Consider the following 25,497-nt stretch of genomic DNA (forward strand, 5'->3'; position numbering starts at 1 on the left):
TCATCAGTGACAGTTGGCCTGGGCATCCTTCAGTAGTTGATCTTCATCATTTACAGTTTCTGATTGTTGCTGCCACTACCTAAGAGTGGCGTACAGACAAGTGAAGGAGAAGTGCTAAGTGTGAGTGTCTGTTTGCATATGCAAGTTAAACGGAGCTCTTCACCGTCTGATTCTCATGTACCTCCCAGTCTCTGCATGGCTACTTTCTAAAAGAACCCTTACCTTCTATCTTGGGTGTGAGAAAACACCTGACTCATTCTGTGCCATGGGAAATAGATGCTTTAAACAGATGCGCATAAAGAAAACGCTCACCATGGGGGATTGTGGTCCAAGAAACCACCCTGACCCTCGTCTCCTCAGCTAGTGCTCAGCTGGCTCCAGGGGTCTCTGTATCAGGCCACCCAGTCTGACATTCATTAATGAAGACAGTGGGGTCTTAGGCAAGTTATATGTTCCTCTCCACCCAATCCCTCACCAAAAAAAAAAAAAAAAAAAGTATTGCCTAAATTATGGGGCAGGGGTGGGACTTATATAAAGGAACTTATAATGAGTGCCTGGCTCATGATAAACATCCCCTAACTGTGACTCTGGCTAAGTGAGCACTGAACCTGCACTGCAGCTGGACTTCAGAGATGCACTTGAGACCCCACTCTGGGCCTGGCTGGTATGTGCTGTGGACACTCCAGCGAGACCAGCTGTGAGTCTATCCTTCACTCTGTCACGCAGAGCTTCTCCCAGAATGTAAACTTGACCAGACTACTGCCTCCTTAAAATGCCATCCACTTCTAGAGAGGCTGCAGCACAGCCTGTGGGGACCCTGCCTCCTCTTCACCTACAGCTCCTTCTTTTTTGGAGTGCCCATGGGGACCTTTGCTAGGAGTGTGAAAGGAACATTAAGTAAGGAGGAGTACTGAGCCTGGATGTTAGACTAGTCAGGCCTCTGTGTAGCCTTGTAGTCATTCAGCCATGTTTTCTCCATCTCCTTTGAGAGATCTCATGGGAGATTTCCTGAAAATCAGCCACACTGTCACCTGCATTTCTCTGTTTTACTGCCTATTTGAAACAAAATAAACTAGGTTGGTGGGACCAGTTTTTCATTCATACCTATAGGCTTAAAGGTATTCAGTCCTCCAGTTGGTCCCTCACCTGTAAAGTGCTGGGTGACAGCAGGTGATTTCCTGAATTCCTTACCAAGACTTTGGGAGCCAGAGCTAGGGAATTCACCATTGTTCACCAGCAAGGGGAATAGCTCACTGGTGCTGTGAGATGCTGTGCCTACAGCTCCAGTTTTGTCCGATAGCCAAGGGAGGCGTTTACAGAGAGGGTTGGGGTGGGGTCACCTTCCAAGGACTGACAGGGAGCCTTTGTGGGCCAAGTCAGTCAGGGAGCAACCAAGAACAATGGCCTTGATTCCTGGGATGCTCTCTGCCCTCCTCTGCCTTGGCTGCCTGCACAAGAACCAAACTGTGTATCTCAATCCTAGAATTTGAGGAATGTGCCACAGCCTGATAGGCACGAAGCAGTCTGTAGAGAGACAGGGAGGAGCTGCTCTCAGGCCCAGGCCTGACAGTGAAAGAACTATCAGGTCTACAGGCTGGGTGGCCCCTCCCACCCTCCCTGGCCTCCGTGCTGCAGCAGGATGTCAAAGACTGCATTGTGCATTGAGCGGCCTTGGTCCCTCTCTTGTGCCAGGGAGGAGGCGGGAGGAGGGACACAGCTGGGAGGCTCCCAACGCTCTTCTGGCTGGTGTTCCCAGGGGCCTTGGCCTGGGGAGGATGGTGCACACATGGGTGGCTGCTTCTGCATCCCCAGGGAGCGGAGTCTGTCTTGGGACCCAGGTGAGTTTTCTGGGGGGCTCTGTCCTGATGGCTTGGCCAAGCTGGCTGGTCCAGGAAAGGCTCAGGTTGCTTCTGGGTTGGGGAAGCTGCCCTTCCAGAGTTAGGAAGATGGTGTGTTTTCTGGTTGCCCGTCTTCGCTTCCTAGCTCAGTATTTGCCATTCTGGCTTTGTAAAAAGAGAGTAAAGCCTGGAAAGAGTCTGCTTTTCTTGGAGAAAGAGGCTTTAGGCTTGCTCTGCTGGGGGGAGCGAGGGCTGCTCTTGGCTGCCACTCCTAGTGTGTGACTAAGCCCTTCCTTCCGTTCTTCCCAAGATTCCCTAGGGCAGGAAGAAGGTTCCAGCAGTGAGTTCCTCTGTGGCCTACGGGTGGTCATAAATTTGGCTTCAGTCACTCAACTCTATTTTGGTCCAGGCTGCTGCCACTGAAGAAAAACAGGCTGTTTCCTGCCTCCTACCTGTTACAGTGGTTTATGGCATGTCAAGTTGTAGCCATGGAGAGTTGTAGCTCTAAGAAGCTGTCAAGTCAGCTGAGACTGGACATAGGGTGACCAGTCATCCATGTTTGCCTGGAACTGAGGAATTTCCTGGGAACAAAGTCAGTGTTAAAACCCGGACAGTCCTAGGCAAAACAGGACATGCAAACCTTAATGCAAACTCCCTGCTCTTTTTCAGAGTACAACCAAGATGGGACCTGTGGTCTCTTGCAGGGCATTTATCAGATTAAGTGGTGGCTTTGGGGGAGGGGGTAGATAGGGAAGATTCATTTGGGAGATAGAGGGGGATTACTCCAAGGACTCATTCCTGATCCTTGTTAAGGTCCTGTGTCTTCTTGTAGTAGCGCCATGGTTCCTGAGATCACATTTGGGGAGCACTCCCTAGCTAGGGGCTTTCACTCTCTGACAGATGTCTTCCCGCTGTGATCTTGTGGCTTGGGCTCATAGAAGTCACTCAAAGTCCTTAAAGTGAACAAGAAGCAGGAAGTCCTGGCCCAGGCATCTTGGCACAGACTGAGGAGGACCTCCCAGATGTGGTCCACCTGGGACCTAGAAGAAGCAAACAAACCCAAAACAACACTGTTGTCACAAAAGGCTATGATATTTTGTTTCTCCAGGTTTCTGGAATTTATCAACTTTTTAGACCCTCCCCCAAATCCTGTTGTCCTTGTCCACCATGGGAGCAGACATAGCACTGGGGAGTGCAGGATCACTGGTCTGGAAGTCAGGGACCTAGCTTCTCATCTTACTTTGTTTATTCCCTTTAGGCAGGTGTCATCGTGGTCCATTACCAGGTCTTTGAGGCTAAAGTGTCTGGGTTTGATCTTGCTTCTTTTAATTGCCTTGAGTCATTTTTTTTTAACTTCTCTGTGTTTTAGTTTCCTCATTTGCAGGTGAATGAAATAATTATGCATTCCTCATAGGACTGTGGTGGGGTTAAGTTAACATGTGAAACACATAAAACAGCCGAGCACCAATTAGGCACAATAAACATCAGGCCTTGTTAATTACATTTCTAGACTCTGGCATATCACTTTGTCTCTTGGGGCTTCACTTGGTCATCTCTGAATTTGGGGGTTGTAAACTGCCAGTGAAGGGGCCTCAGAGAACTCTGCTCCTGATGCCTTACCCCAATTTCAGCTAGAGCATTTCTGCCTCTGTTTAACAAAGGTTTCATGCAGAACAGAGTTCTCCACAAAACAAAGAAATCAACATTGAAGCAGTTGTCCTCAAAATTCTAAGATACCGTCATCCAATTATTTTACTCTTTCACTTGTTTTTTTTGCCATTGGTAACTGGGTTGACCCTCTGGATTCACTTTTTCACTAGGAGTCTGCCTACGGTTTATTTTTGTTGAAGCTTTTCATGCCGTTCCTCCATGTTATTCTCCATACATGTCAGACCCTTTCCTGAGGGAGGTTGGTAAAGATGTTGTAGGTCTGAGGTCAGTTGACATAAATATTTCTATTCTAGCTTCCTCTACATATCCAGGGAAATGGTACAGGGTCTGACGCACGACCTGAGGGGAACTAATAGTTGTGTGATCTTCAGCAAAGCTCTTGTATTCTTTAGACCTTAGCTTCCTGGCCATGTAGCAGTGGACCTAGTGGGAGTGCCATCACACAGAACTCTCGTGAGGATTAGACTGGATAATCCATTTCGTGGACTTGGCAGAAGGTCTGACTTCTGATGACCTCTCCGTAATTGCTGTTTTATAGTTTGCTAACTTAGACCACTCCCACACCCCTACTTCCTAATTTCTGTCTTTTTGGAGCCAGAGTCTGTGCTCATGTTTCTTTGGCTGGTTCTGCTGCTGTGTCTGTAAGTGGGAGTTAACAGTGAGGACGAAACTGTGTGTCCTCAGGATAAAGAGGCAGGAGAGGAGATAGCTCTTGATAGTGTGGAGTCCTGGACACCTGCCCGACTGGTGTGCTGTGGGGTGATGCCATAATGAATGATAATGACTGTTGGCTGGGACCACCCAGACCTGCTGCATTGCCCTGTGTGGACTCTGCCCGAGGCATCTGTGCTCCAAGGGGTTCTCATTTGCTCTCAGAAATCTCCCACTTGCACATGGTGAGAGGGTGGGTCTTGGTCAGTTGCCAGCACCTCTGACTCCTCCCCACCCTTTGATATTTTCCCATTGTTTAGTAAACTTCAAGTCCTCACTTTAGATCACAGAAAAAAGTCCTGTCAGAGTTTCTTGATCTAACAGCTTTTAGCACTTCTCCCTTAGCTTCAACACTTTTGTGAAGAAATTTACAGAAATTCTTGTTGGAGAGAAATATTTGCCTACGCTGATCACTAGTGTTTGTAACTTTCTTTTCAGCCTTTTTGGTAAGTTTGAATCAACACTATAATAATAGGAGATCAAGTTTGCTGACAACAGCAAAGCAAGGAACACTTTAGAATTTTAAAGGAAGGGTGAGGTATTTTGTACACAGCGTTGATACAGAATGTTAAAATAATAAGCATGGCTTCTATTTCAACAAATTTCTACTTCATGCCATATCGACATCAGAACTTCTTTATTTCTGTCTCTTACTTTTTGAAGAAATAAAACATGGCAGATACAATTCAAGTCCCTTGGATGACTCTCTCCAAGCTCATTCCTCTCTCTCACCAGTGTTAATCACGTTCATGAATTCAGGGATTTTGTCCTCTAATACAAATTCATACATCCACAATCATGCAAAGAATTGCTTTGCAGATTTTAAAATTTAAATAAGTGATAGCATTATACAACTTGCTTTTCCCCTTCAACATTATGATCTGAGATGTATCCATATGGATAGATGTAGCTGTAGTTCTAATTTGATACTTGTCCCAGCAAGGAGAATGTGGGTTTGCATCATAAAACTGCTGATGGTATGCTTGGTGGGTCAAAGAAGAAAAAGAAAATATGTGCGTGGAGGAAAGAAGCATGCAGGGAAATGTTTGCTGTGTAATTTTCTTCTTTAAGTTGGGGTGGGGGTGGTTGGGTTGGAGCAGAGAAGCCAAGAGAAGAAAAGTGGGAGGGAATTATTTCTAGCAACTTTCTGTATGTGAGGTGTTTTCCTAATCAGAGACCTTGAGGTCAGACTCTGTAGCAGAAATAGCAAGGTCTGCAGTCAATGATTTGGATGACCTCCAACTCTTGCTAACTTGCCATGTGACCTTGGTAAAATCATCACTTCTCTCTGGGCTTTACTGTTTCAACAGTAAAGTTAGGAGTGGAGCCAAGTGATCTTTTCAATCCCTTCCAACATTCATTTTCTGTAATTATTGTTTCTTCCCCATCTTTATCTTTTATATTTGATATGTCAGCATGTTTTCTTTTTCTTACTTTAAAACACAGTATCATTTACATCACCAAAATCACAACCCACATTTTCACACTCACACCCATGGATTTTCATAACAGTTTTTCAGCTGGCCTCTTCCCCTCTTGTGCCTCCCTTTCCGTGTTCTTCCTATGCCACTCCAAGTAGAATGTTCACTTTATGTGCCATTCCCACGCTCAAGAAGTTTTCATAGCTCCCCATTGCTTACTTCCCTATACAGCTCTGCGTGCCATGAAGTGCTGCCCTCATTCTGACCGTACCATATTTACCAATTTCACTTCCAAGACCAACCACCTTTTTAGCGTGTGCAGGCTGACCTTTACCACCTCACAGATTTGCAAAGCTCATTCCCACCTATGCTGTTGATCTCGTTGCTGGTAATCTCGCCTTCTTACCACCCATGTAATCTGCCAAGAAAATAAAAAGTAAGCAATAGAATGGAGTATAATATTTACAAACACATATCTGATACCTGTATCTAGCACACATATTTTAAGAACTCTTAGAATTCAAAATGAGAAGGCAAATAACCCAATAAAATTAGCTGCAAAATGCTTGTACACACAAATTTCCATAAAAAATATGGATAGGAAATAACCACATGAAGTGTTATTACGGAAATACAAATTGAAACAGTGAGATAAAACTGCATGCCCACTGGGATAGCTAAAATTAGAAAGACAGGTAATATCCAGTGTTGGTAAGGCTGTGGAGCAACTGGAACTTTTGTATATTGTTTGTGGGAATAGAAACTGTTGTAGTCACTAAGGAAACCAGTTTGGCAGTTACTAAATAAAGCTCAAATTTTTTTTTTGGAAATGAATGTTAGTAACTTTTTCTGATCAATAATAATAAAATGAAACTAGGTTACATCAAAAGTAATTTACTGATTTTAATTCAAACATGTCTGGATCAAGATATTCAAAAAATGTTATCAAAAAGCTGTCTTTCCCTAATCTCTGTATAGGGTTAGCCTCAACCTCCTCAGGCTCTCTTCCTGTGGTGGCACCGCATAGCTCCAGGCTGTCATAAGCATAATTTCAAGTGTAACAGACAGAAATCTTCTCTTCCTTAAAAGTGTTGATGAGGGTGCTATGACTAATTTTCATTGGCTGAACTTTGGTCATGTGGCTATGGAACAGCATAACCTGATTGGCTTATGCTTGAGTTATGGGGGGACCCACAAGAACCACCTGGACTATGTGCATATAGGTCACATGGCTAATGATGAAGCTGAGGTTTGAGTCCAGGACTGTCTCCTTGCCACTTGTTCTTAGCCACTCTTTTTCTGCATTCAGTGTTGGTAAACAAATGCATGTCTTTCACAGAGTTTTTGGGAAGTAAACAAAACTATAGAAAATGATTTAGTAATATAAGCCTTTTGTTTTTTCTTTCTGTCATTAAAATATATGTTTTTCCTAAGGTACTCCATTCTACATATTAGTTTTTTTTATTGCCTTGAACTGTCTCCGTTTCTTTTTCAAGGCCTTGCTCAAATCTTTCTTTCATGTTGAAATACAACTCTAGGTATAAAAAAGCTCCAGACACTGTAAATCCTGGTGCCACTATTACCTCTTCTTCCTCTTATAGAACTCACTTTTTACTTTTCCAACTTCCTAGTTGTTTCTCAAGGAGCATCCTCTGCTTCATGGATGCTTAGGCCTCATACTCCAGAGGACTTCAGAAATAGTCAAAGTGTTAATTAAAAATGCCTGTTTCTAGACTCTCCCTCTACATTTTTCCAGGTAGAGTAGGTAGAGAAGGGCTCCAGGGATAGTTCAAAATTCAACTTTTTATTAAAATTTATTGCTCATATAGAATTGTGCAAGAAATTATGGAGTAGCATGAATTTTCACAAGGCAAATATTCCCATTAATTCATTCTCATTGACGTATTGGATATATATACACACATACATATACACATGTATGTATATATACATATACATGTATAAAATCACTTACTTAACCATCCTAGTGCGGATGACTTTTGAGTTGTTGCTAAGGCTATGAATAGTGCTGTTCTGAATATTTAAATATTTATCTTTATCTGTCTTTTTCATTTCAGCTGGGCTGTGTTTTGTTGTGGCTCTATTTTTTATTTCAATGATGAAATTGAGCAAATTTTCATCTTTCTTGGCTGTTTGGATATTATCTTTGATGAAATACATAGTTATCCCTTTTGTGCCTTTTTCTAGTGTGTTGCCCACCTAGTTCTTAAAACTATGTAGCCTTATACTTTTTGTACCTTTTGTTCAAGGCTTTAAATGACTATACATATTGTCAATATTTTCTCCTACTCTGCCACTTCCTTATCACTGTCTTAATGATTAACAGGAAATCCCCAAATTTAATGCGTTACAATTTATTTATTATTTTTATTGATAATAGAATGTTCCCATAATGCTTAGAAAGTCTCTGGCAACTTCGAGTCATACAGATAGCCATTTGTATTTTCTACAGGTTCATTTTATACAGATGTCTTTTTAATGTTTTACTTTTTCTGGTGCTGGGGATTGAACCCAGGGCCTCCCACACATTAGGCATGCACTCTACCCAGACATCTTAATAACTGAGTATCTAAGGGGGAAAGGGGATAAAGGAGAATAATGGAGGGGGTGAATTTTTATAAATGTCACAAAGTACCCCCAGTAAATAATAATTAAAAAAAAAGAAACAATTAAAACAGGCTATATGAGATTGCTGCCAGTGTAGCAGGTAAAACAAACAGAAAAGCATACAAACAAACAAAAATGAGTACCTAAGTAATTCTGATGCAATCAATCCACAACTCACGTTTTGCAAAGCTGTGATTCTTCTGTTCAGAACCTCATACACCCTTTAAAAGCTGTGTACCCTCTGCCCCATACTGGAGTCACCATGCTGGATTTTCTTTCTGGAAGGTGTCCTCTCTTCACTAGTTCTCATTGTTAGGCCATTGTCTCTTCTGTGGAGTTCACTAAGGACACAGTCTCAAACTTGCCAGGGCCAGAAGTCAATGAGCAACTGGAAAGGTGGGGTCCATGGTGGCTGGACAGCAAATGCCCTCTGGAGGGACTCACCCAAATGATTGCATGAGAATGAGAATCCTGGGATACAGATCGCCCAGGTTTCAAAACAAACCCAAGTGTCTGGGTTGTGTAAAATATTCTGATTTCTAAATGATGTTAAGTGATTCAAACTAATTCACTCAGGAAATGAAAAAAAAGATACTTGGGGATTTTTTGTAGCCTATGGTTAAACTTTGTCCTAGGGCAGGGGAGTAGGCAGCCACTCTGATTGTGGTCCTGGAACCAGTGGCCTGACACCACCCTGGAATCCATTAGAACTGCAGAACTTCAGCTTTCAACTCCTGTGGCAGAATCTGCATTTTATCATATCCCAGGTGATTCTTATGCACAGTGAAGTCTGAGAAGCACTAATCTACTCCCATGGTTATCAACACTGCCTCAAAATTTTAATTCCCGAAAGGGAATAATAATAATAATAATAATAATAATAACAATAATAATAAAAAAGACAGCCTATGGCTGCACTCACAAACCACAAAAGTCAGAACCTCTGGAGCAGAAGCCAAGGCACTGGTATTTTATAAAAAGCAATTTGGACTATTCAAATAGACAGTCAGGTTCTGAAGTACTAATTTGAGCCAACCCTTCACTGATAAATAGAGAAATTAAAGGTTCAAAGGTGGACAGGTCAAGTGTCTGACCCAAGGCCATTTACCTAGTGTGTGGGAACATCTAGGGAAAGATGTGATCTTTCTCATCTCTCATGATTCCCAAGCCAGCGCCTTTTTGCTTCAGTTGCTTCTGTTTCCTGGGGCAGAACTACAAAATAATCCTGTTTAACTGTAGCTCATTACTGCCAGCTTTCCAGCTAAGCTGCTTAGCTTCCAGCACTGAACAGCTAACAAGATTTTCTGGATGAAGAGCTGTGAGCTGATGGGCCCCTCCTCTTGCCTGTCCAAGCTGAAATTCATTTCATTCTCCTTGTACATCATACCCCAGACACTGATACCTCCTCCAACTATGGAGAAAGGAGGAATCCCACTTGGGTGTCAAAGTGCTCCTGCAGAGGCACAGAAGGGAGCCGATGGCTCTTGGCCGAAGAATGGGATCTGAAGTTCAACATCAACCAGCAATGAGTGTGACTGCTCTGTTCCCCTGTACTTTTGGGCTGTCATTAGAAGAAGAGATCCAGAATGATAGACCTGGTGGAGCTGTTGGTCTCTAACCCACTATCTTACAGGAAACTGGGAGGATTAAATGAGTGATTCATAAATAGTGGTTAAGCCGATTCCTAAACTTTCTTCCCAGAACCATTTTATGTCTATGGTATTCTGACTCCATGGCATAGTCCTTGATCTGTTTCATGGTCAAAAGGACAGACTCCAGCAACCAAAATTAAGTGTTAAGGGCTTGAGTATCCTTGTATTTTAGGGCTACCATGAAGCAGGCCTCCATTCTGTAGCAATCCTGGTGAAACTCTCTTGTTCTTTTGTATCTGCTGCCTGTTCTTTATAGCTGCATGGTCTCTTTCAATTTTCTGTCATTAAAATACCATTCTCTTTGACCTCCAGCCTGTGTCCTGATCTTTTTTTCTTTTCTTTTTCATCCATTTCTACAGCTGAAGACTGCAAATTTATGGAGAGCTGTGAGGAAAGACATCTGAAATAGGACCCTATTTAGTGGGCAGATAGGATGATCTGGGGACAATCACACATCAGGGCCAGTACAACCAGCCCCAGACATCTCTCTAGTGATATCATTCTCCCTTATTCTACTCCAACCTTCTCATTATCCACACATTCATTGGCTTAAACCTTGTAGTAGTCAAGTTGATAATGTCTGTGTTGGTTTCACTATTTTGGACATCTTTGATGTACTAAGCCATGGAACTTGGTTTGACCTATGGGTGGGAATTTGCTTTAAAAAAATAGGGACACCCAGTCTGCTACAGGATTGAGATAGCATGTATGGCAGTTCTTTGATAACAGTTGGTTACAAAATAATTATAAGGCAATGGTGATAACATTGAAAAATCTTCCACACCACTAAAACCTGGAAAAACTTGGCACTTGATAAAAATTTGCAGACTGTGTTTATGACTTCCTTACATTTTTACAAATGGTCTTCCATTTTGTCTTCACTAGGTAAAGGAGGGCCTTCCAAGGATCCAACCGTATCAAGTGAGTGCAAATCCTCATCTGAATACAAGGAAAAATGCTTCCTGCCACAGAATACGACTGCAGGTATCTGAATCCCAAAGATAAGTATTATTTTACAATTACCCTCCATGTAAAATATTGCAGCAATCTCCTTGTCGCTCCCATCTGAAGACTCTTTCTCCCCAGGCTCCACCATCAAATGCATCTTTGTAAGCATGAATTTATGAAATTGGCTTGTTCACAAACCTTCCCAGGCTAGTATACAAAGCTCTTCAGAATTTGGTATATATTAGGAGCTCTGTATATATTATGGAGGCTAGAGAAAGTATATCACTGATTAGATTTTAAGGTGCTGGGTACAGGGCTAAGTTTTTAAAAATAATTATGTTAAAAAAAAAGAAAAAATATGTATTCGACATGATGTCTCAAAGAGTTGTTTGTCATTTGTGTGTATGTAGTTGGTTCTCAGAAAACGTTAACAAATAAATACATGAACTGTTTAATGAGTATGTGGAGATTATGTTTATATTCTATATAATAGCGAACACAGTTCCTCATATGTAGTAGGTTCTGAACAAATATTTGTTAAATAAATGAAAAAGTGAATGAAGTGCTGAATACGTAGGATGAGGTTAGCTGAGCAGAAGGGCATCTTATGAACTTATCAGGAGCAGAAAAACACTGGAAATTAGTATGAGAAAATTTTGTTTATTTATTTTTGTAATACTGGGATTTGAACTCAAGGCTTGCTAGACAGGCACTCTACTACTTGAGCCACATCCCCAACACCCCCACCCCTTTTTTTTTGCTTTAGTTATTTTTCAGACAGAATCTCTTGTTTTTGCCTGAGGCTGGTCTAGAACCATGATTCTCCTACCTATGCCTCTCTTGTAGCTTGAATGATAGAAATGGCTTGTTGGTTGAGATGGTGTTTTGCTAACTTTTTGCCTGGGCTGGTTTCAAACTGTGATCCTCCTGATCTTTGCCTTCTGAGTAGCTGGGATTACTGGCATTAACCACTATATCTGGAATAATCTTATTCTTAATAAATATCTTATAAAGCCCCTTTTAGAAGAGTTCAAGGAAGTCCACAAAAAGAAAGTTGTTGCTGGGCATGGGTGGCCTGCCTATCATCCTAGCAATTCAGAAGGCAGGCTGGAGGGTCATGAGTTTGAGGTCAGCCTGGGCAAAGTCAGTGAGACCCTATGTTGAAAACAGAGTATAAACAAAAAGCATTGGGAATGTGGTAGAGTGCTTGTCTAGAAAGCATGAGGCCCTGAGTTCAGTCCCCAGTACTGCCAGAAAAGAGTTTTCATTAGAGACTGCTCCACCTGGAGTGAACCTTATACCAGAAACTCTGAAGACAAGCCTATATATCTAGCCTTTGCTAGATATATATAATATATAAAAAATTATATATATATATATATTTGTGGATATATATTTGTATATCCCACAAATGCTATATATATATATATATATACATATATATATATATCCCACATATCTATATAGTATCCCCTATATAACAGGGATACTATATATCCCTGTTATATAGTAGCAGGGACCATTTTTGAAAGCAAACCATGTGCCAGGTGATCTGTACGTGTTCCTCTCATTTTTACATGCTTATTTATTGTGGAGGCACCAAAATCCCTAGTTAGCAGGCAGGAAGTGAGCGTCTCAGAGAAGAAAATGATAGGTGGCACATGATGAGGAAGGGGTTCAAACCCTAGTTTTTATTTGTATCCACCATGTCCAGTGTTCTCTAAAAGTATACTTTTCCCTGGAATGCAAACTATGTATTTGTGAAAATGTTACATTTTGAATGTTTTTAAGAATAAGAATCATATAAATAGATATTATATAATTATACCAGGTTCTTTTTACTCCCAGTTTCAAATTCTGTCAAACTGCTTGGTTGATAATGAGAAACATCTTGCCCTTTATTTTTTGCTATTGTGTCAGTCTGTTTATCATCTGTCCGCTTGGGCAATCCTAGGGGAAAAAAATCCAACAACCTGAATTGCCATCTGTCCTTTCATGAATGCAGAGGAGTCAGCATTTTGCCTCATTAGTGCATGAAAGCCAATGAACAAAGGTTATCTTTAGGTGAAACCAAACCTACTTCAGGGTGAATTTGTCCATCTTTCAGCATTTTCATGATTCATGATGCTGTTTATGAGAAGGTCACACACAGTGTGAGAAGGGCTGACTCTGTGCTAGCTGACAACCTTTCTTTATGCAGAACGGTCACAGACAAGAGTCAAGTAGATACATTATCACAATTACAAGACTAGCTTCCAGAGGATTCAAATCTGGCAAAATGCACTTAACCATAGAACTAGAGTGACCTTGACTCACTGCCACTCTAGAGATGTAGAAAGTATTGTAGGATCCCATCCACACAGGCATTTTGCTGTATCAGTTTTGGCTGGTTAATATCTCAAAACCAGCTGGGAGCTGTGGCCCATGTCTGTCATCCTACTACTCAGGAAATAGTTCAAGGCTAGCCTTGGCATAAAGCAGGACCCTATCTCAAAAACAACAAATCAAAAAGGGCTGGAAGTGTGGATCAAGCTGTAGAGTACCTGCCTAGCAAGTGCAAGGCCCTGAGTTAAAACTCCAGTACCACAAAAGAACAAACAAACAACAACAAAAAAAAAAACAAAAAAAAACTCACAAGCAGTTTGGTTATTTAAACAATAAATATATGTTTTGTATATGTGGGGTTAGGAGCATAGTAAGGAGAGTCACACTGAAGGAACTATTCCAAGAGATTCTAAGAGGGAGTTTGGATTCAGTTTTGGAAGGCAAAATAAATGGAGTTTGCTAGAAAGGAATCACAGAATTGGAGCTGTAGTCAAGGTTAAGAGTCATGAGTAGATGAGAACAGACATGAGCAGCGGCTGCTGGAGTACTAGGGTGAAAGACAGGGAGCAATAGCTAATGCTTAATGTGTTTACTGAACATTAAATATGCAGCAGGCAATGAGTAAAAGATTTACACGCACTTCCTCCAAGAAGTCAGCACGCAGTAAGACTACCAAGTGGGGGCTGCCAGAGATGGAGGGGCTGTTTGAGACAGGCGCACAGGCCATGGAGGAACTGAGCAGAAGAAGCAATTCACCTGGATTTCATGACAAGTCAGGTGTCTGAGCATGTAGTGTGGGAGCTGATCAAGACTTCTGAAAAAGTTAAAGACAGGCTCTTTAGTGGTGGGAGTCCAGGACTGCTTCATGGACACGGGTTGGCCTGACAAGGGCAATCTCTAGTGTGCTCAGGATTTGCAAAGGTCCTGGCAAGTTGGGCTAGAAGAGAGACCTTTGTGATTATCCAGTCCAGTGCTTTCTCTATTTATTGTGTTAGATAATTGGTACTTATCATTTCATGAAGATGCATTCAAAAGGACAATCACTGTAAAAAAAAAAAGTGTGGCCTCTTCTGACAACACCATCCAAATGACTCACTCTCCAACAGTTCTAGCACACTTTTTTCTTGACCCTATTACCTTTTTATACCACTCTTTTTCCATCTGAAAAGAATGTTCTCGTAAATTATTTACTTGCCAAGTAGAATCCATACTCCATGAACCAAGGCAGACTAGGTCTGCCTTGTTCTCTGTTGTATCCTCAGCACCTAAAACAGTTTCTGACTCATGATTCTCCTGTCTCAGCCTCCTGAGTGCTGGGATTACAGAGGGGTGACACCACACCTGGCAAAGAGATATTTATAAGAAAATGTGTTCAAGAAAATTAGGCATAACCTCAGTTTCAGGGAATGACATCATACTTTAAATGCATCAGAAGGAATCTCATAGTATTCTTTTGTAAAATATCCTTTCCTCTTATATATTAGTTTAGAACATTCAACATTTTAAGCAATAAATTTGAGAGGTTCAGTTAGACCTGAAAAGTTGCTTGAGTTCATTGTAGGCACTTGGTGGTATAAAATATTTTTTATTACATATATTATCAGATGATACACTTATCATGCACTGTCCTTGCGTCCCACTTCTTAAACACAAGCTTTTTTTTTTTTTTTTTTTTCACTTCTTCATGTATTTATTGACTATTAGTGCCTCTCAGGAACAATTCTGCAGTGCACAGCAGACACTGCAGTTTATAATTGGGTGGGGATACAGGTAACAAACAAATTAGTAAATTGGCTGAAATGTGATTTTGGGTAGCGATAAATGCCATGAAAAATATTAAGCAAGATAAGGGGATATAAAATGACTCTGTTGGAGGCAGGAGAGAGAGATTGAGAGAGAAAGAGAGAGAGAGAGAGAGAGAGAGAGAGAGAGAGAGAGAGAGAGAGAGAGAGAAGCATTAGGAAGTAAAGAAGACAAGTAAATAATATAAGAATGTGGATTAACCAATCCAAACACCTATACTAATACCTGTAGCACACCTGCCCTGCTCTGCTTGTTTTAATTCCTCTGCCATGTGTCTGTCCTGTACCTTCTTACCTGATGAACTCTGTGCTACAGTTTCTTGCTACATGAGGCAGTGAGACAGATTCCGTTAGGTGAGTATCTTTTTTTTTTTTTTTTTTTTTTTGTTTATTTATTTATTTATTTATTTTTTTTATCGTGGTGGCTTTATTTTTTTTTTTCATTTTTCTTTTATTATTCATATGTGCATACAAGGCTTGGTTTATTTCTCCCCCCTGCCCCCACCCCCTCCCTTACCACCCACTCCACCCCCTCCCGCTCCCCCCCTCAATACCCAGCAGAAACTATTTTGCCCTTATCTCTAATTTTGTTGTAGAGAGAGTATAAGCAATAATTGGAAGGAACAAGGGGTTTTGCTGGTTGAGATAAGGATAGCTATACAGGGCATTGACTCACATTGATTTCCTGTGCGTGGGTGTTACCTTCTAGGTTAATTCTTTTTAATCTAACCTTTTCTCTAGTTCCTGGTCTCCTTTTCCTATTGGCCTCAGTTGCTTTAAGGTATCTGCTTTAGTTTCTCTGCATTAAGGGCAACAAAAGCTAGCTAGTTTTTTAGGTGTCTTACCTATCCTCACCCCTCCCTTGTGTGCTCTCTCTTTTATCATGTGCTCATAGTCCAATCCCCTTGTTGTGTTTGCCCTTGATCTAATGTCCACATATGAGGGAGAACATACGATTTTTGGTCTTTTGAGCCAGGCTAACCTCACTCAGAATGATTAAACACAAGCTTTTACCTTTGACCTGTATAATGTTAACATTTCATTGTTCATTCCAAGTGGTTCTGTTGTCACAAAATAGAAGTCTATCCCAAAGCAATTAGATAAAACAAAGACATGCATTTAAAAGAGACATGGACGGCAAGATTGTTGCAATATTAAATCTTTATGTAACTTATTAACATTCACACTAAGTAATATCAAATATGACAAACTGATTTTAATTTTTCCCCAAGAATTTTGTTCCTCACACTGTATAACAATTCTGTGATAGACTCATGGCTCCCAAACTGTACCAACAAGACACCCCAGGGTGGCACAATAACAAGTCCACGGGCAACATAGAATTTAATTTTCAATGGCAACACTCATACTAACAGCTGTTGGAAATCACGTAAACTCCTACTATAAAGTAGATCAGGGTTTCAACCTTAGACTGTTATCCTTTGAATAATACCTGTCTTTACAAAGCTGAGTTTTCTGCCGTTGCTGTGATGAAAAGCAGGTACTGTGTGAACATAACATGGAACAGATGAATAGGGCGCTGCGCAACTGAGCCCAAGGTCTGGGACGTTGTGCAGCACCCTGCACAGTCGTGCATCGCATTAGCAAGTAAGTGGGAACATTTTTTAAAGAAAATTAAGATGTCATTTTTTCTTTAAAAAAGAAAAACAGTTTCTGGCTCGTAAGAGGTTCTTAATGAGTATTTATTTGTTAAATGAACGTGCATTTTGAAGAAATTAAAGACTGATTTTAACATATTAACCTATTATCCTGATAAATATTAACAAATGGAGCATCAGAAATAGGTTAGAAAAAAGTATGTTCCGGTGGATATAGTGCATAAAATATATAATGTCTGTTACAGATTGTACACTTGACATATAAATACATCTCCTAAATATGGATAAAGTAGTATTCGTTCAAAAACACAAGTCATCCATAGCAAGCAAGGCGTGTCCTAGCTGGTTCTGGGTCAGCACTGAGACAGAAACAACCATCACGCGCTTGCATCGCCTGCAGGTCTTCCGGCGCCATACTGGGTTCAATGTTCCTGTCCCATATCGGCAGGGGCGGAGGTGCAGTTTAAAGGGGCGCTGGGAGGCTAAGACCACTCCAATCTGTAATTAATGAGGACACCAATTTAGGGTTTAGGCAATTCTTTCTTCTCTTTTGTTGCACGTCCACCTGATGTGTGGCTCTCTCTCTTCAGATCTGACGCTGTCCTTCTGCGTGAAGAGCCGCTGCAGGAGGAGTGCATACGCGACCCTGCAGGAAGCCGCGCGGAGGCGGCTCTGGGAGCTGGAGAGCGAGGACCAGGACGCACGCGCGCTGTTCAAGGTGAGCAGAGGCCGCACCGACCTGTGTCCCTCCGCTGCAGGGTCCCCAGCACCTAGGACAGCGCCGGAACAAAGTAGGCCCTGAAGAAGACGTCGGGTTCACAGACGAGTGAACGAGCAGTTCTGTACACATTGTCTGAGCGAATATGCACAATTCTCTGCTTAACAGGAATGAGCAGAAATTTCCATAGGACAGCCTGGCGTTGCTGAGTTAGAGAAAACTTGGTTTCTTGTATGGCCTTAGGCAGGTTATTTAAATTCTGTAGAATGGGAATGGTTGTAACAACTACAATATCATTATATATTTTTTCAGTGTGGTACATTTGAATTTTATTCTTGCTAGTGTGATATGATATATATAAAAATTTCCATCGTAATCATGTCTGAATGTATAACTGGCTTATGACATTTTATGCACTCACAACTTACTCATCTCCAGAACTTTTTATCATCCAAAATTGAATTTCTGTACTCATTAAAAATAATTCTTCACTATCCTGTCCTTCCCAAGTCTTGGTAGCCACTAAATGTATGTATTTAAAGTAACAAACTTGCCAGTCAAACCCCAATAACCATAAATACTAGGATGAGAGCAAATTGCAGTAAACTAAGCAAACCAGTTCATTTTTCACAGTGGGTGGGTAGTATCTTTAATTATTAAACCACCATTGGTCTGACGAAAAGGTCTGACCAAATCATTTATCGCTTAAGAGGTGCTAACTAGGAGAAATAAAGTCAGAAATGGATAAAATTTATTTCAACTAGTTCTGGGAGAAGGAGAATATTGCTTTACACAAAAATTAGTTTTCTAGTTATTTTTTAATGACCTCTGCATTAATCTTGCACAAAATGAAAAGAAAAGTGCTTTGTTATATAGCAAAAGAGACAGTGTCTGGTTTTTCAGGAGAAAATGAGGTCATATCTGTAGAGAGTTTGGTAATTGAGCTTTGGTGGTGGTATATACTCTGTAAATAGTAGCTAAGGGATTTCAATTTTTATTTTATATTATATTTTGATACCTGGAATCCAGGAAGTTGGAGACCAGTGTTTCTAAGCTGTGAATTAATGCAATAGATTTCCCTTTAATTTGAGTCACTTTTGCTCTGGGCAGGAGCAGGGCCTGCTGGCCAAAGCTTAAGCTGGATAAGCTGAGGGACTGAAGCTGAGGCCTGGAGCCAGCTGGAACTGAGATTTTACTAGGGATCTCACTGCATCTTATCCATTGCAGTGATCTTTGGCAAGTTATTTTACCTCTCAGTGTCCTTGTCTCTTTGAATATAAAACTGGGGTAATGCCTGCCATTGATTATAGTGAATCATTATTTTATGTACCTGCAAGGGAAAATAAATGTTGTTTGATATGTATTTTTGCCATGCTTATCTTTTTTTTTCAGATGCAGTTAGAAGTTTAAAAAGCACATCTTAGCATGGATTAAGCACTATAATTGCATTTTCTAGGGTTATCGTGGGAGTTAAATGAGGATTGTTCATAAAACTCTTGGTGAAGTGTCTGGCATGCAATACATTCTCTCTAAGTCATGTTTTACCTGGTACCCCTTCCTTGATTACAGGATCTTTTATTCTCTGACAGAATCTGGGGTCTCGGGGTATGGTAGAGAGGGACAACAGAGTCTGAATTCGCTGAACTAGGGCTTCTTCTTTTGGATCCTCTATTCCTTCCTTCTTCCCCTGAGGTTCCCTAAAGATAACAGGACCTGGCCTAGGTGAGGTCACTAGTTATAGTTAACTTCATTGACTTGGGCAACCGACAGAGAAAGACTTAGAGAAAACAAAGTCTAGTCAATGATTCAGATCTCCCTTTCCCCCAGATGTTAAAAAACAAGAAGTTTGCAGACCCCCTCTTGCTCTGTTTGCAAGCATGTAAACTGGAACCGTCTTTCAGGAGGGCAATGGGTGCCTGCATTTTGGGATGGCCAATGTGCGTTCCCTTGCCTTCCCAGTGCACTTCTTAGGATGACTTGTGTCAAAATAATGAAGAATGTGCACAAAGATTTAGCTATAAGGATGTTTATCCCAATACTATTTAGGATATTAAAAATGTAAAATTATCCAAATGTGAAATCACAAGGAAATGATAAGAATTAATTGCCTTAGTGCAACAATGGCATATGTAACAACTCAACATAATGTAGACACTTAATCTTATGGGAGATGGTTCACAACATATCATTTAGTGGCAAAAGAAGATTGAAATGCAAAAGCAATTTATGTATTATGCCTCTGTTTATATAAAATACTTATATGGAAACTCGTGTAGCAAAAAGATTCATTGTAATACACAAGGTTGTTAACATTAATGAGCTCCAGGAGGAGGGGTTATGGATGATTTTTATTTTATGTGCTTTGGTTTTCTGTTTGTCAGCTTTATAAACATACTCATTAGACATAATGTGCTTCCAAGATTCCTTCTACTTCCATCCTCTACTCTCCCACATACATTTTTTTTTTTTACATAAAAGGCAGCATTCTCTGCACACTGTTCTGTGCCCTGGTCTCTTTTTGTTGCTACTGTAGTTCTATTTAGCAGTGTATATTTAGAATCTGCATCAGTCCACAGCAAGCTTCATTATTCTTTTTTAAGACTGCATAATGTCATAATATTCCACTGCATGGATGAGCCAGGTTCTATTCCAACTAATTTCCTATTGATTAATATTTAGTTTGTTTCCATTAGCTTTTGTGGATGCTTAAATCAATGCCACAATCAAGAAGTTCTTTCAATTTAATTCAGTAATTTAGTTCATAGGTGAGCTTGTTAAAAGGACACTTCTCTCATCCCAGGCTGACTCATTGCTCTCTTTATTCAGGATCTCTCTGCAAGGTTGGTGAGTATCCAGTCCCAGAGGGCCCAGTTCCTGATCACTTTCAAGACCGTGGAGGAAATCTGGAGGTTCTCCACCTACCTAAATTTAGGTATGACCTGGAGCAGGCAGGTGGAGGAGGACTCACTTCACACTTCAGTCAGTTCATTGGGTTTGATATTAAAGAACTTGTCTGACTCTGACAATTAAAAGAAATAGAGCCCTACAGTGGATAGGTAACTTTTGAAATATCACCAACTTCCTGACACTAAGCCTGAGGCAAATATTAACTATTATTCTAAAATGTCATGTGAAGAAATTTGCTTCCCCAAGTCTAAGGGGACCTTGATTTATTAGATAACCAATCAACTGGCAATCAAGTCATCTACTAAATTGGAAGTAGGGATATAGATATGAAATTGACTTTAAAAAAAAAAAGGAAAGTCATCTTGAGAAAGTAGCCCCTCAGAAGGTTAAAGTTCTAGGTGCTTTATCCCAGATATTTGGAAAAGAATCAAAGAAAGAGTTGGGGGTAGTTATCTGCTAAAGTTATCAGCATCCTCATTTTAATAAGATCCACAGATATGCACATTGAAGCTTAAGAAGTACAATTAGGAAGAATACAGGCAGTCAGAATGGAAAGAGGGAGGTTTTCACATCATGAGAAAGAAAGGAAGGCTCAGAAGAAGCAAAATTTTAATATAAACAATTCATATTTAGAGGCATGTTGAGGTACTATATTTAATTATTCAAATTTTGCAATTCACATAGACTTTAGTCTGCTTTTGACATGGCAGAGCTTTCTGACCATTTGATGAGGGGTCAGGTCAGAGTGGGGGGCTGATGTGGAGCCTGACTCTGAGGACTCTGTGGACCATGGAGAACCTTCTCAGTCACTGCATCATCTGGGGCACAGAGATTTGAACTCAGGATAGAACTTGAAGGAGAGAACAGAAATCCTAAAGTCAATGTTATTTGAAGACCTTGATGGTTGTATTAGAAAAAGATAATTGGGTTTGGTAATCCATTACATATTTACAGCGACCACAATATGATGATAATGGTAAATATTATTTGTATACAATTGTATTTCCCCCAAAATCTGAGAAGCATCCATTCATTCTAGTAAGTTTCTAGCTAGCCCTCTCCTACTGTTTAATTCCAGTAAAATGGCAGATCAGGGAGGGTTCTGGGCATCAAGTTCAGAAGGGAACTAGTTCACTCTCTTTTGTGGTCAGCTAAAGGAAAAACTCATCTTTAGGAATTTTGTTGACTTCTAGGCTATGTGTCCACGTGTCTGGAGTACCTCCTCTTTGACCACAAGTACTGGCTCAACTGCAGATTGGTGGAGGACACAGAGATCCAAGTGTCTGTGGATGACAATCACCTGGAAACCATATACTTGGGCCTCCTAATACAGGAAGGTTAGCATGGCAGAGGGTTGGGATGGAGTCCCATCCACACATTTGTTATAGAGTCCCTGAAATAATCAGGATTCCAAGAGAGGCAAATGTCATTCAAACATGAAAACATTTCAAAGGAACCCACCTGTAATAACAGTACTTTAACATCCTTCTCAGTTTAATCCTGGCATCCCATGAACAGTTATGTTGGTCAGTCTCAGTGCTTGGGATTTTAAAAACATGCTTATGTCAGGGCACTTCCTAGGCCAATTAATTTCCTACAGGTGGGGCTTTGGCACTGGCTTTAAAATAGAAAGTTTCCCATGTTAGTCTTTTGCTATTTGAGATTGAGACACACCTAAACATGTGGTATAATTTGACTGTAAAATAAGCTACAAATCTTGCATTAAATTGAATCGTGAAACTGATAAAGGTGAATCTGAAGAAGCTCTTGAAGCCACCTCTGATCTTTGCACAGGGGAAGATGCCATCAGACTAACATATGGTCAAGTCCAGTGACTTAACAGACACTTTAAAAGAGCCAAATTTGCATATCTTTGTAAAAATGATTCTCTGCATGATTGCATCGTGCCAATCATATAGAAAGGAAAGAATTATGTGTGCTATTCTAAGACTTGAAGTCATTCAATTCCTCTAAAGCAACTTAATTTATTCTTTGGTGGCTCTAAGATGAAGTGTGAGGTTGCAATTATAACCAAGGTTCTGTTAAATGCAAATCTCTTTTTGTAGGTTTTTAGTTCATCTCTTTTTCTAAGGTAAAGTCTCATTTAAGCCTTATCCTCACAAGTTGCTCAGAAATGCTGGTGTCTGCCTTAAGTGAATTCCCTCTCAGTGGCTTTTTTCCTGTCAGTTTTCTGAGGATCACAAGGACCTCTCATGACTGTCTCTGGCCTGTGTACTTTACTCTCAGGATTGAAATGTTACCTTGTATGATAATTCCTGTTCATTTCCTGCTACTCCTTGGAAAGGGCTTTTCTTGTCCTCTACAGGTCACTTCTTCTGCAGAGCCCTGTGCTCTGTGGTTCCATCAGCTGAGAAAGAAGGGGAGTGTTTGACACTTTGCAAGAACGAATTAATCTCCGTGAAGCTCTGGGAAGGCGAATCTGAGTGGGAAGGCATGTCCTTAGTGACGGGTCAGCGAGGCCTGGTGCCTGTGTCAGCCCTGGAGCCTCTGCCTGTTCCTTTCCATCAGTGAGTAGCCACCTACTTCCTGGGAGAGGGTCCCAGAACAGACTGAGGCCTGCGCAGCACACAGTAGGGATGCTTTCAGATATGGGTACACAGGTGCCTGGAAGACAACAAAATCCGGGTGGCTTTTTATCTCTTGTCATTTTTTTAAACCAGGATTTGCACAATTTGACAAAATTTGAAACAACTCTAAATTTCAGCTGGTCACTTTATCTCGAACTACAGACTGGAGGCTGCATGTATTGGCATCACCTGGGGATTTTACTACAAATTCAACCCCCCTGGTCCTCCTCAGACTCTCAGAGGGTTGGGCTCAGGAATCTGCATTTTGTTATTTATTTTTACTTTTTTATGTTTTTGATTATTTGAGACAGGGTCTCACTGTGTAGCCCAGGTTGGCCTGGAGCTTATGATCTTCCTGCCTCAGTCCCCTGAGTGCTGGGATTACTGGCATGACCATCGTGCAGGCTAGGAGGGCTAAGAATCTGCGTTTTGAATAAAATTCCCAAGGGATGTTTTTTACACTAAAGTTTGAGAATCCCTGCTGAAAGACATTAAACTCAAACATATAGAGTGACAATAAAGATTTTCCCATGCTATGAATCCTGCCTTGGCTCTGGCAGTGAATCTGACAGTGAGAACCTAAAGGAATTCTTTGTTAGTTATTTAACTGACAAAGTAATTAGAGAGCCAGAAAACTCTCCAGGTCCTCTGGACTTCTCTCCTTTTTACACTGCCTGGGATGAAGTAAGTTCTCAGTAAATGTTTGACATCCTGAAAATAGGATAAATAACAGCACTTGTTACTATTAACATGTGTCTCTAACGGACTATTCTGCTCATTGTTCTAATCTTTTGAAATCCCTGTCTGCAAACCCCATGTTTCTGTGGGCAGATGGTTCCTGAAGAATTATCCAGGAAGCTGTGACCTTTCCAGGAAGAAGGATTGGACAGGCTCTTATCAGATTGGTATGGCTGAATTGAAAACATAATATTGCTGGGGAGATGATGTCCTGCTTCCTAATTTCATCTGCAGGTTTGGAATTAGTCCATGTGAATTCCTGCCTTGCTTCTGTTTCTGTCCACACATGTGGGTTTCCTTGGCTGGAAGTAAGAGGTCTTAATCCAGGACGGCAAATAGGAATCCTACAGGAGCAGGCAGGACACACAGGTGCAGAGGGCTCAGATGGAAGGTGTTAGGGAACTGCAAGGATGATAGGAATTTAAAGATATATGTGTGGGAAAAAAAAACCAAAAAACAAAACCATGCCGTGGGCCAATATTTTGTGAGCCAAAAGTGGGCCTACAGGCTGCCTGTTTTCTGGCCAAAACATTTTTCAATTTCCCTTAGAATTACATGAAATTAACCTTGAATTTAGGAAGAATATGAATGCCTGGCACATAGTAAGCACTCAGTAAATGTTGAATAAATGAGTGAAATACACAATACATATATTTGTATCTGCCTCTGCATATATTTTAGGAAATCTCTGTCTATGCATGTACACACATCTGTAAGTATATCATCTTTCTATATCCCCTTACCACACATCCATAGCAAAAAAAAAACTGGAAAGAGTTATGAAACTCAGACATTAGAAGTGATCAGTAACTGACCATAAATAAGATTTTTTAGCATTCTGAGACAATACAGCCTTTCAGTTAAGACTACAGGACTTTCCTATGTTCTGGGTTCAAATTCTGGTTCCACAATTTAAAACCAGTGTGCTCTTGGCCAATACTTTCTCATTAGTAAAATGAAACAGTATGACCAACTTCAATGTTGTCAAGAGAACCAAACAAAATGACATCTGTAAATCATTTAGTTCTGTCTCTCCCACTGTGGAGTCTAACACATGGTAGCTCCAGTTATCCCATAATGTAGAGGGAATTTCTGATTTTAAAGACATAATCAACAGAAACTTGGCCAAAAATGTCAAAAAAAAATGTTGGGCCAGTTGCATTTGCAGAGGAACAAAAATGAATATGGATAGCGAGACACATAAACGCCACTATCTCCACCAGAGCAGGATTAATAGGCAGAGAGGTAGTCAGGAGACTTGATTCTAGACCCAGTTTCAGACTTAACGTTGCTTCCACTTTTTTATTTAGGAAAAGGAGATTCAAATGAATTTCCTGCCTGCTATTTAGGGCTCTTGGGAAGAGCTAAGAAAATGGACAGAAATGTGCTTTGTAAACTTGACAGTACAGTGTTTAATAAAGCATCATTATTAGATATTAATAGTACAATTTTTCAAACTGAATAGCTGCCATAGTCAGAAAGAGAGTCCTCTATGTCACCAGCAGTGTTCTATCCCAGCAGTGATAATTAGTGAGGTTAGCATCCGTTAAGGGTTGACGAGGTGCCAGGTATTGTGCATTTTATCTCTTTGACTCTTTCTAATATTTATAAGCACTGAGTATCTTATTATCCCACTTGACAGTGGGGAAGACTGAGGTTCACTGTGGCCAAATCAGCTGAAAGGACATGTAGAGATATCCAGGTATAAAGATTCTCACATGGTGGTCTGCAGATTTGTAACAAAGTCACACAGCAGTGACAAAATCAAACAAAGTCAACATAGATAGCGTTTCAGTTTTCCATGAGCTACATTTATTCAGTTTTGAGGCATATCCAATATTCTGAAAATACCGTTTTTTTAGTACTGGAGTCTGAACGCAGGGCCGCAGGCTGGCTAGGCAGGTCTCTACCGCTTGAGCAATACTCCCAGC

The 25,497-nt window shown here is 40.7% G+C and overlaps 1 protein-coding gene across 4 annotated transcripts in view; it reads left to right on the forward strand.

Annotated features, from left to right (window-relative positions):
- The first annotated feature begins 1,639 nt into the window (after window positions 1-1,639).
- Window positions 1,640-25,497, forward strand: part of Sh3tc2 (SH3 domain and tetratricopeptide repeats 2) — a 64,467-nt gene continuing 40,609 nt past the window's right edge. For 3 of the 4 annotated variants that reach the window (XM_074076691.1, XM_074076693.1, XM_074076692.1), the window contains exons 1-7: window positions 1,640-1,838; window positions 10,807-10,905; window positions 17,206-17,333; window positions 20,160-20,265; window positions 21,434-21,577; window positions 22,567-22,768; window positions 23,660-23,733. In XM_074076691.1, coding sequence (XP_073932792.1) covers window positions 1,640-1,838; window positions 10,807-10,905; window positions 17,206-17,333; window positions 20,160-20,265; window positions 21,434-21,577; window positions 22,567-22,768; window positions 23,660-23,733 — 952 coding nt within the window. The remainder of the gene's footprint in view (window positions 1,839-10,806; window positions 10,906-17,205; window positions 17,334-20,159; window positions 20,266-21,433; window positions 21,578-22,566; window positions 22,769-23,659; window positions 23,734-25,497) is intronic. The other variant, XM_074076690.1, reaches the window with a different exon arrangement.

Source organism: Castor canadensis, chromosome 6 (assembly GCF_047511655.1).
Source record: "Castor canadensis chromosome 6, mCasCan1.hap1v2, whole genome shotgun sequence".
NCBI lineage: Eukaryota > Metazoa > Chordata > Mammalia > Rodentia > Castoridae > Castor > Castor canadensis.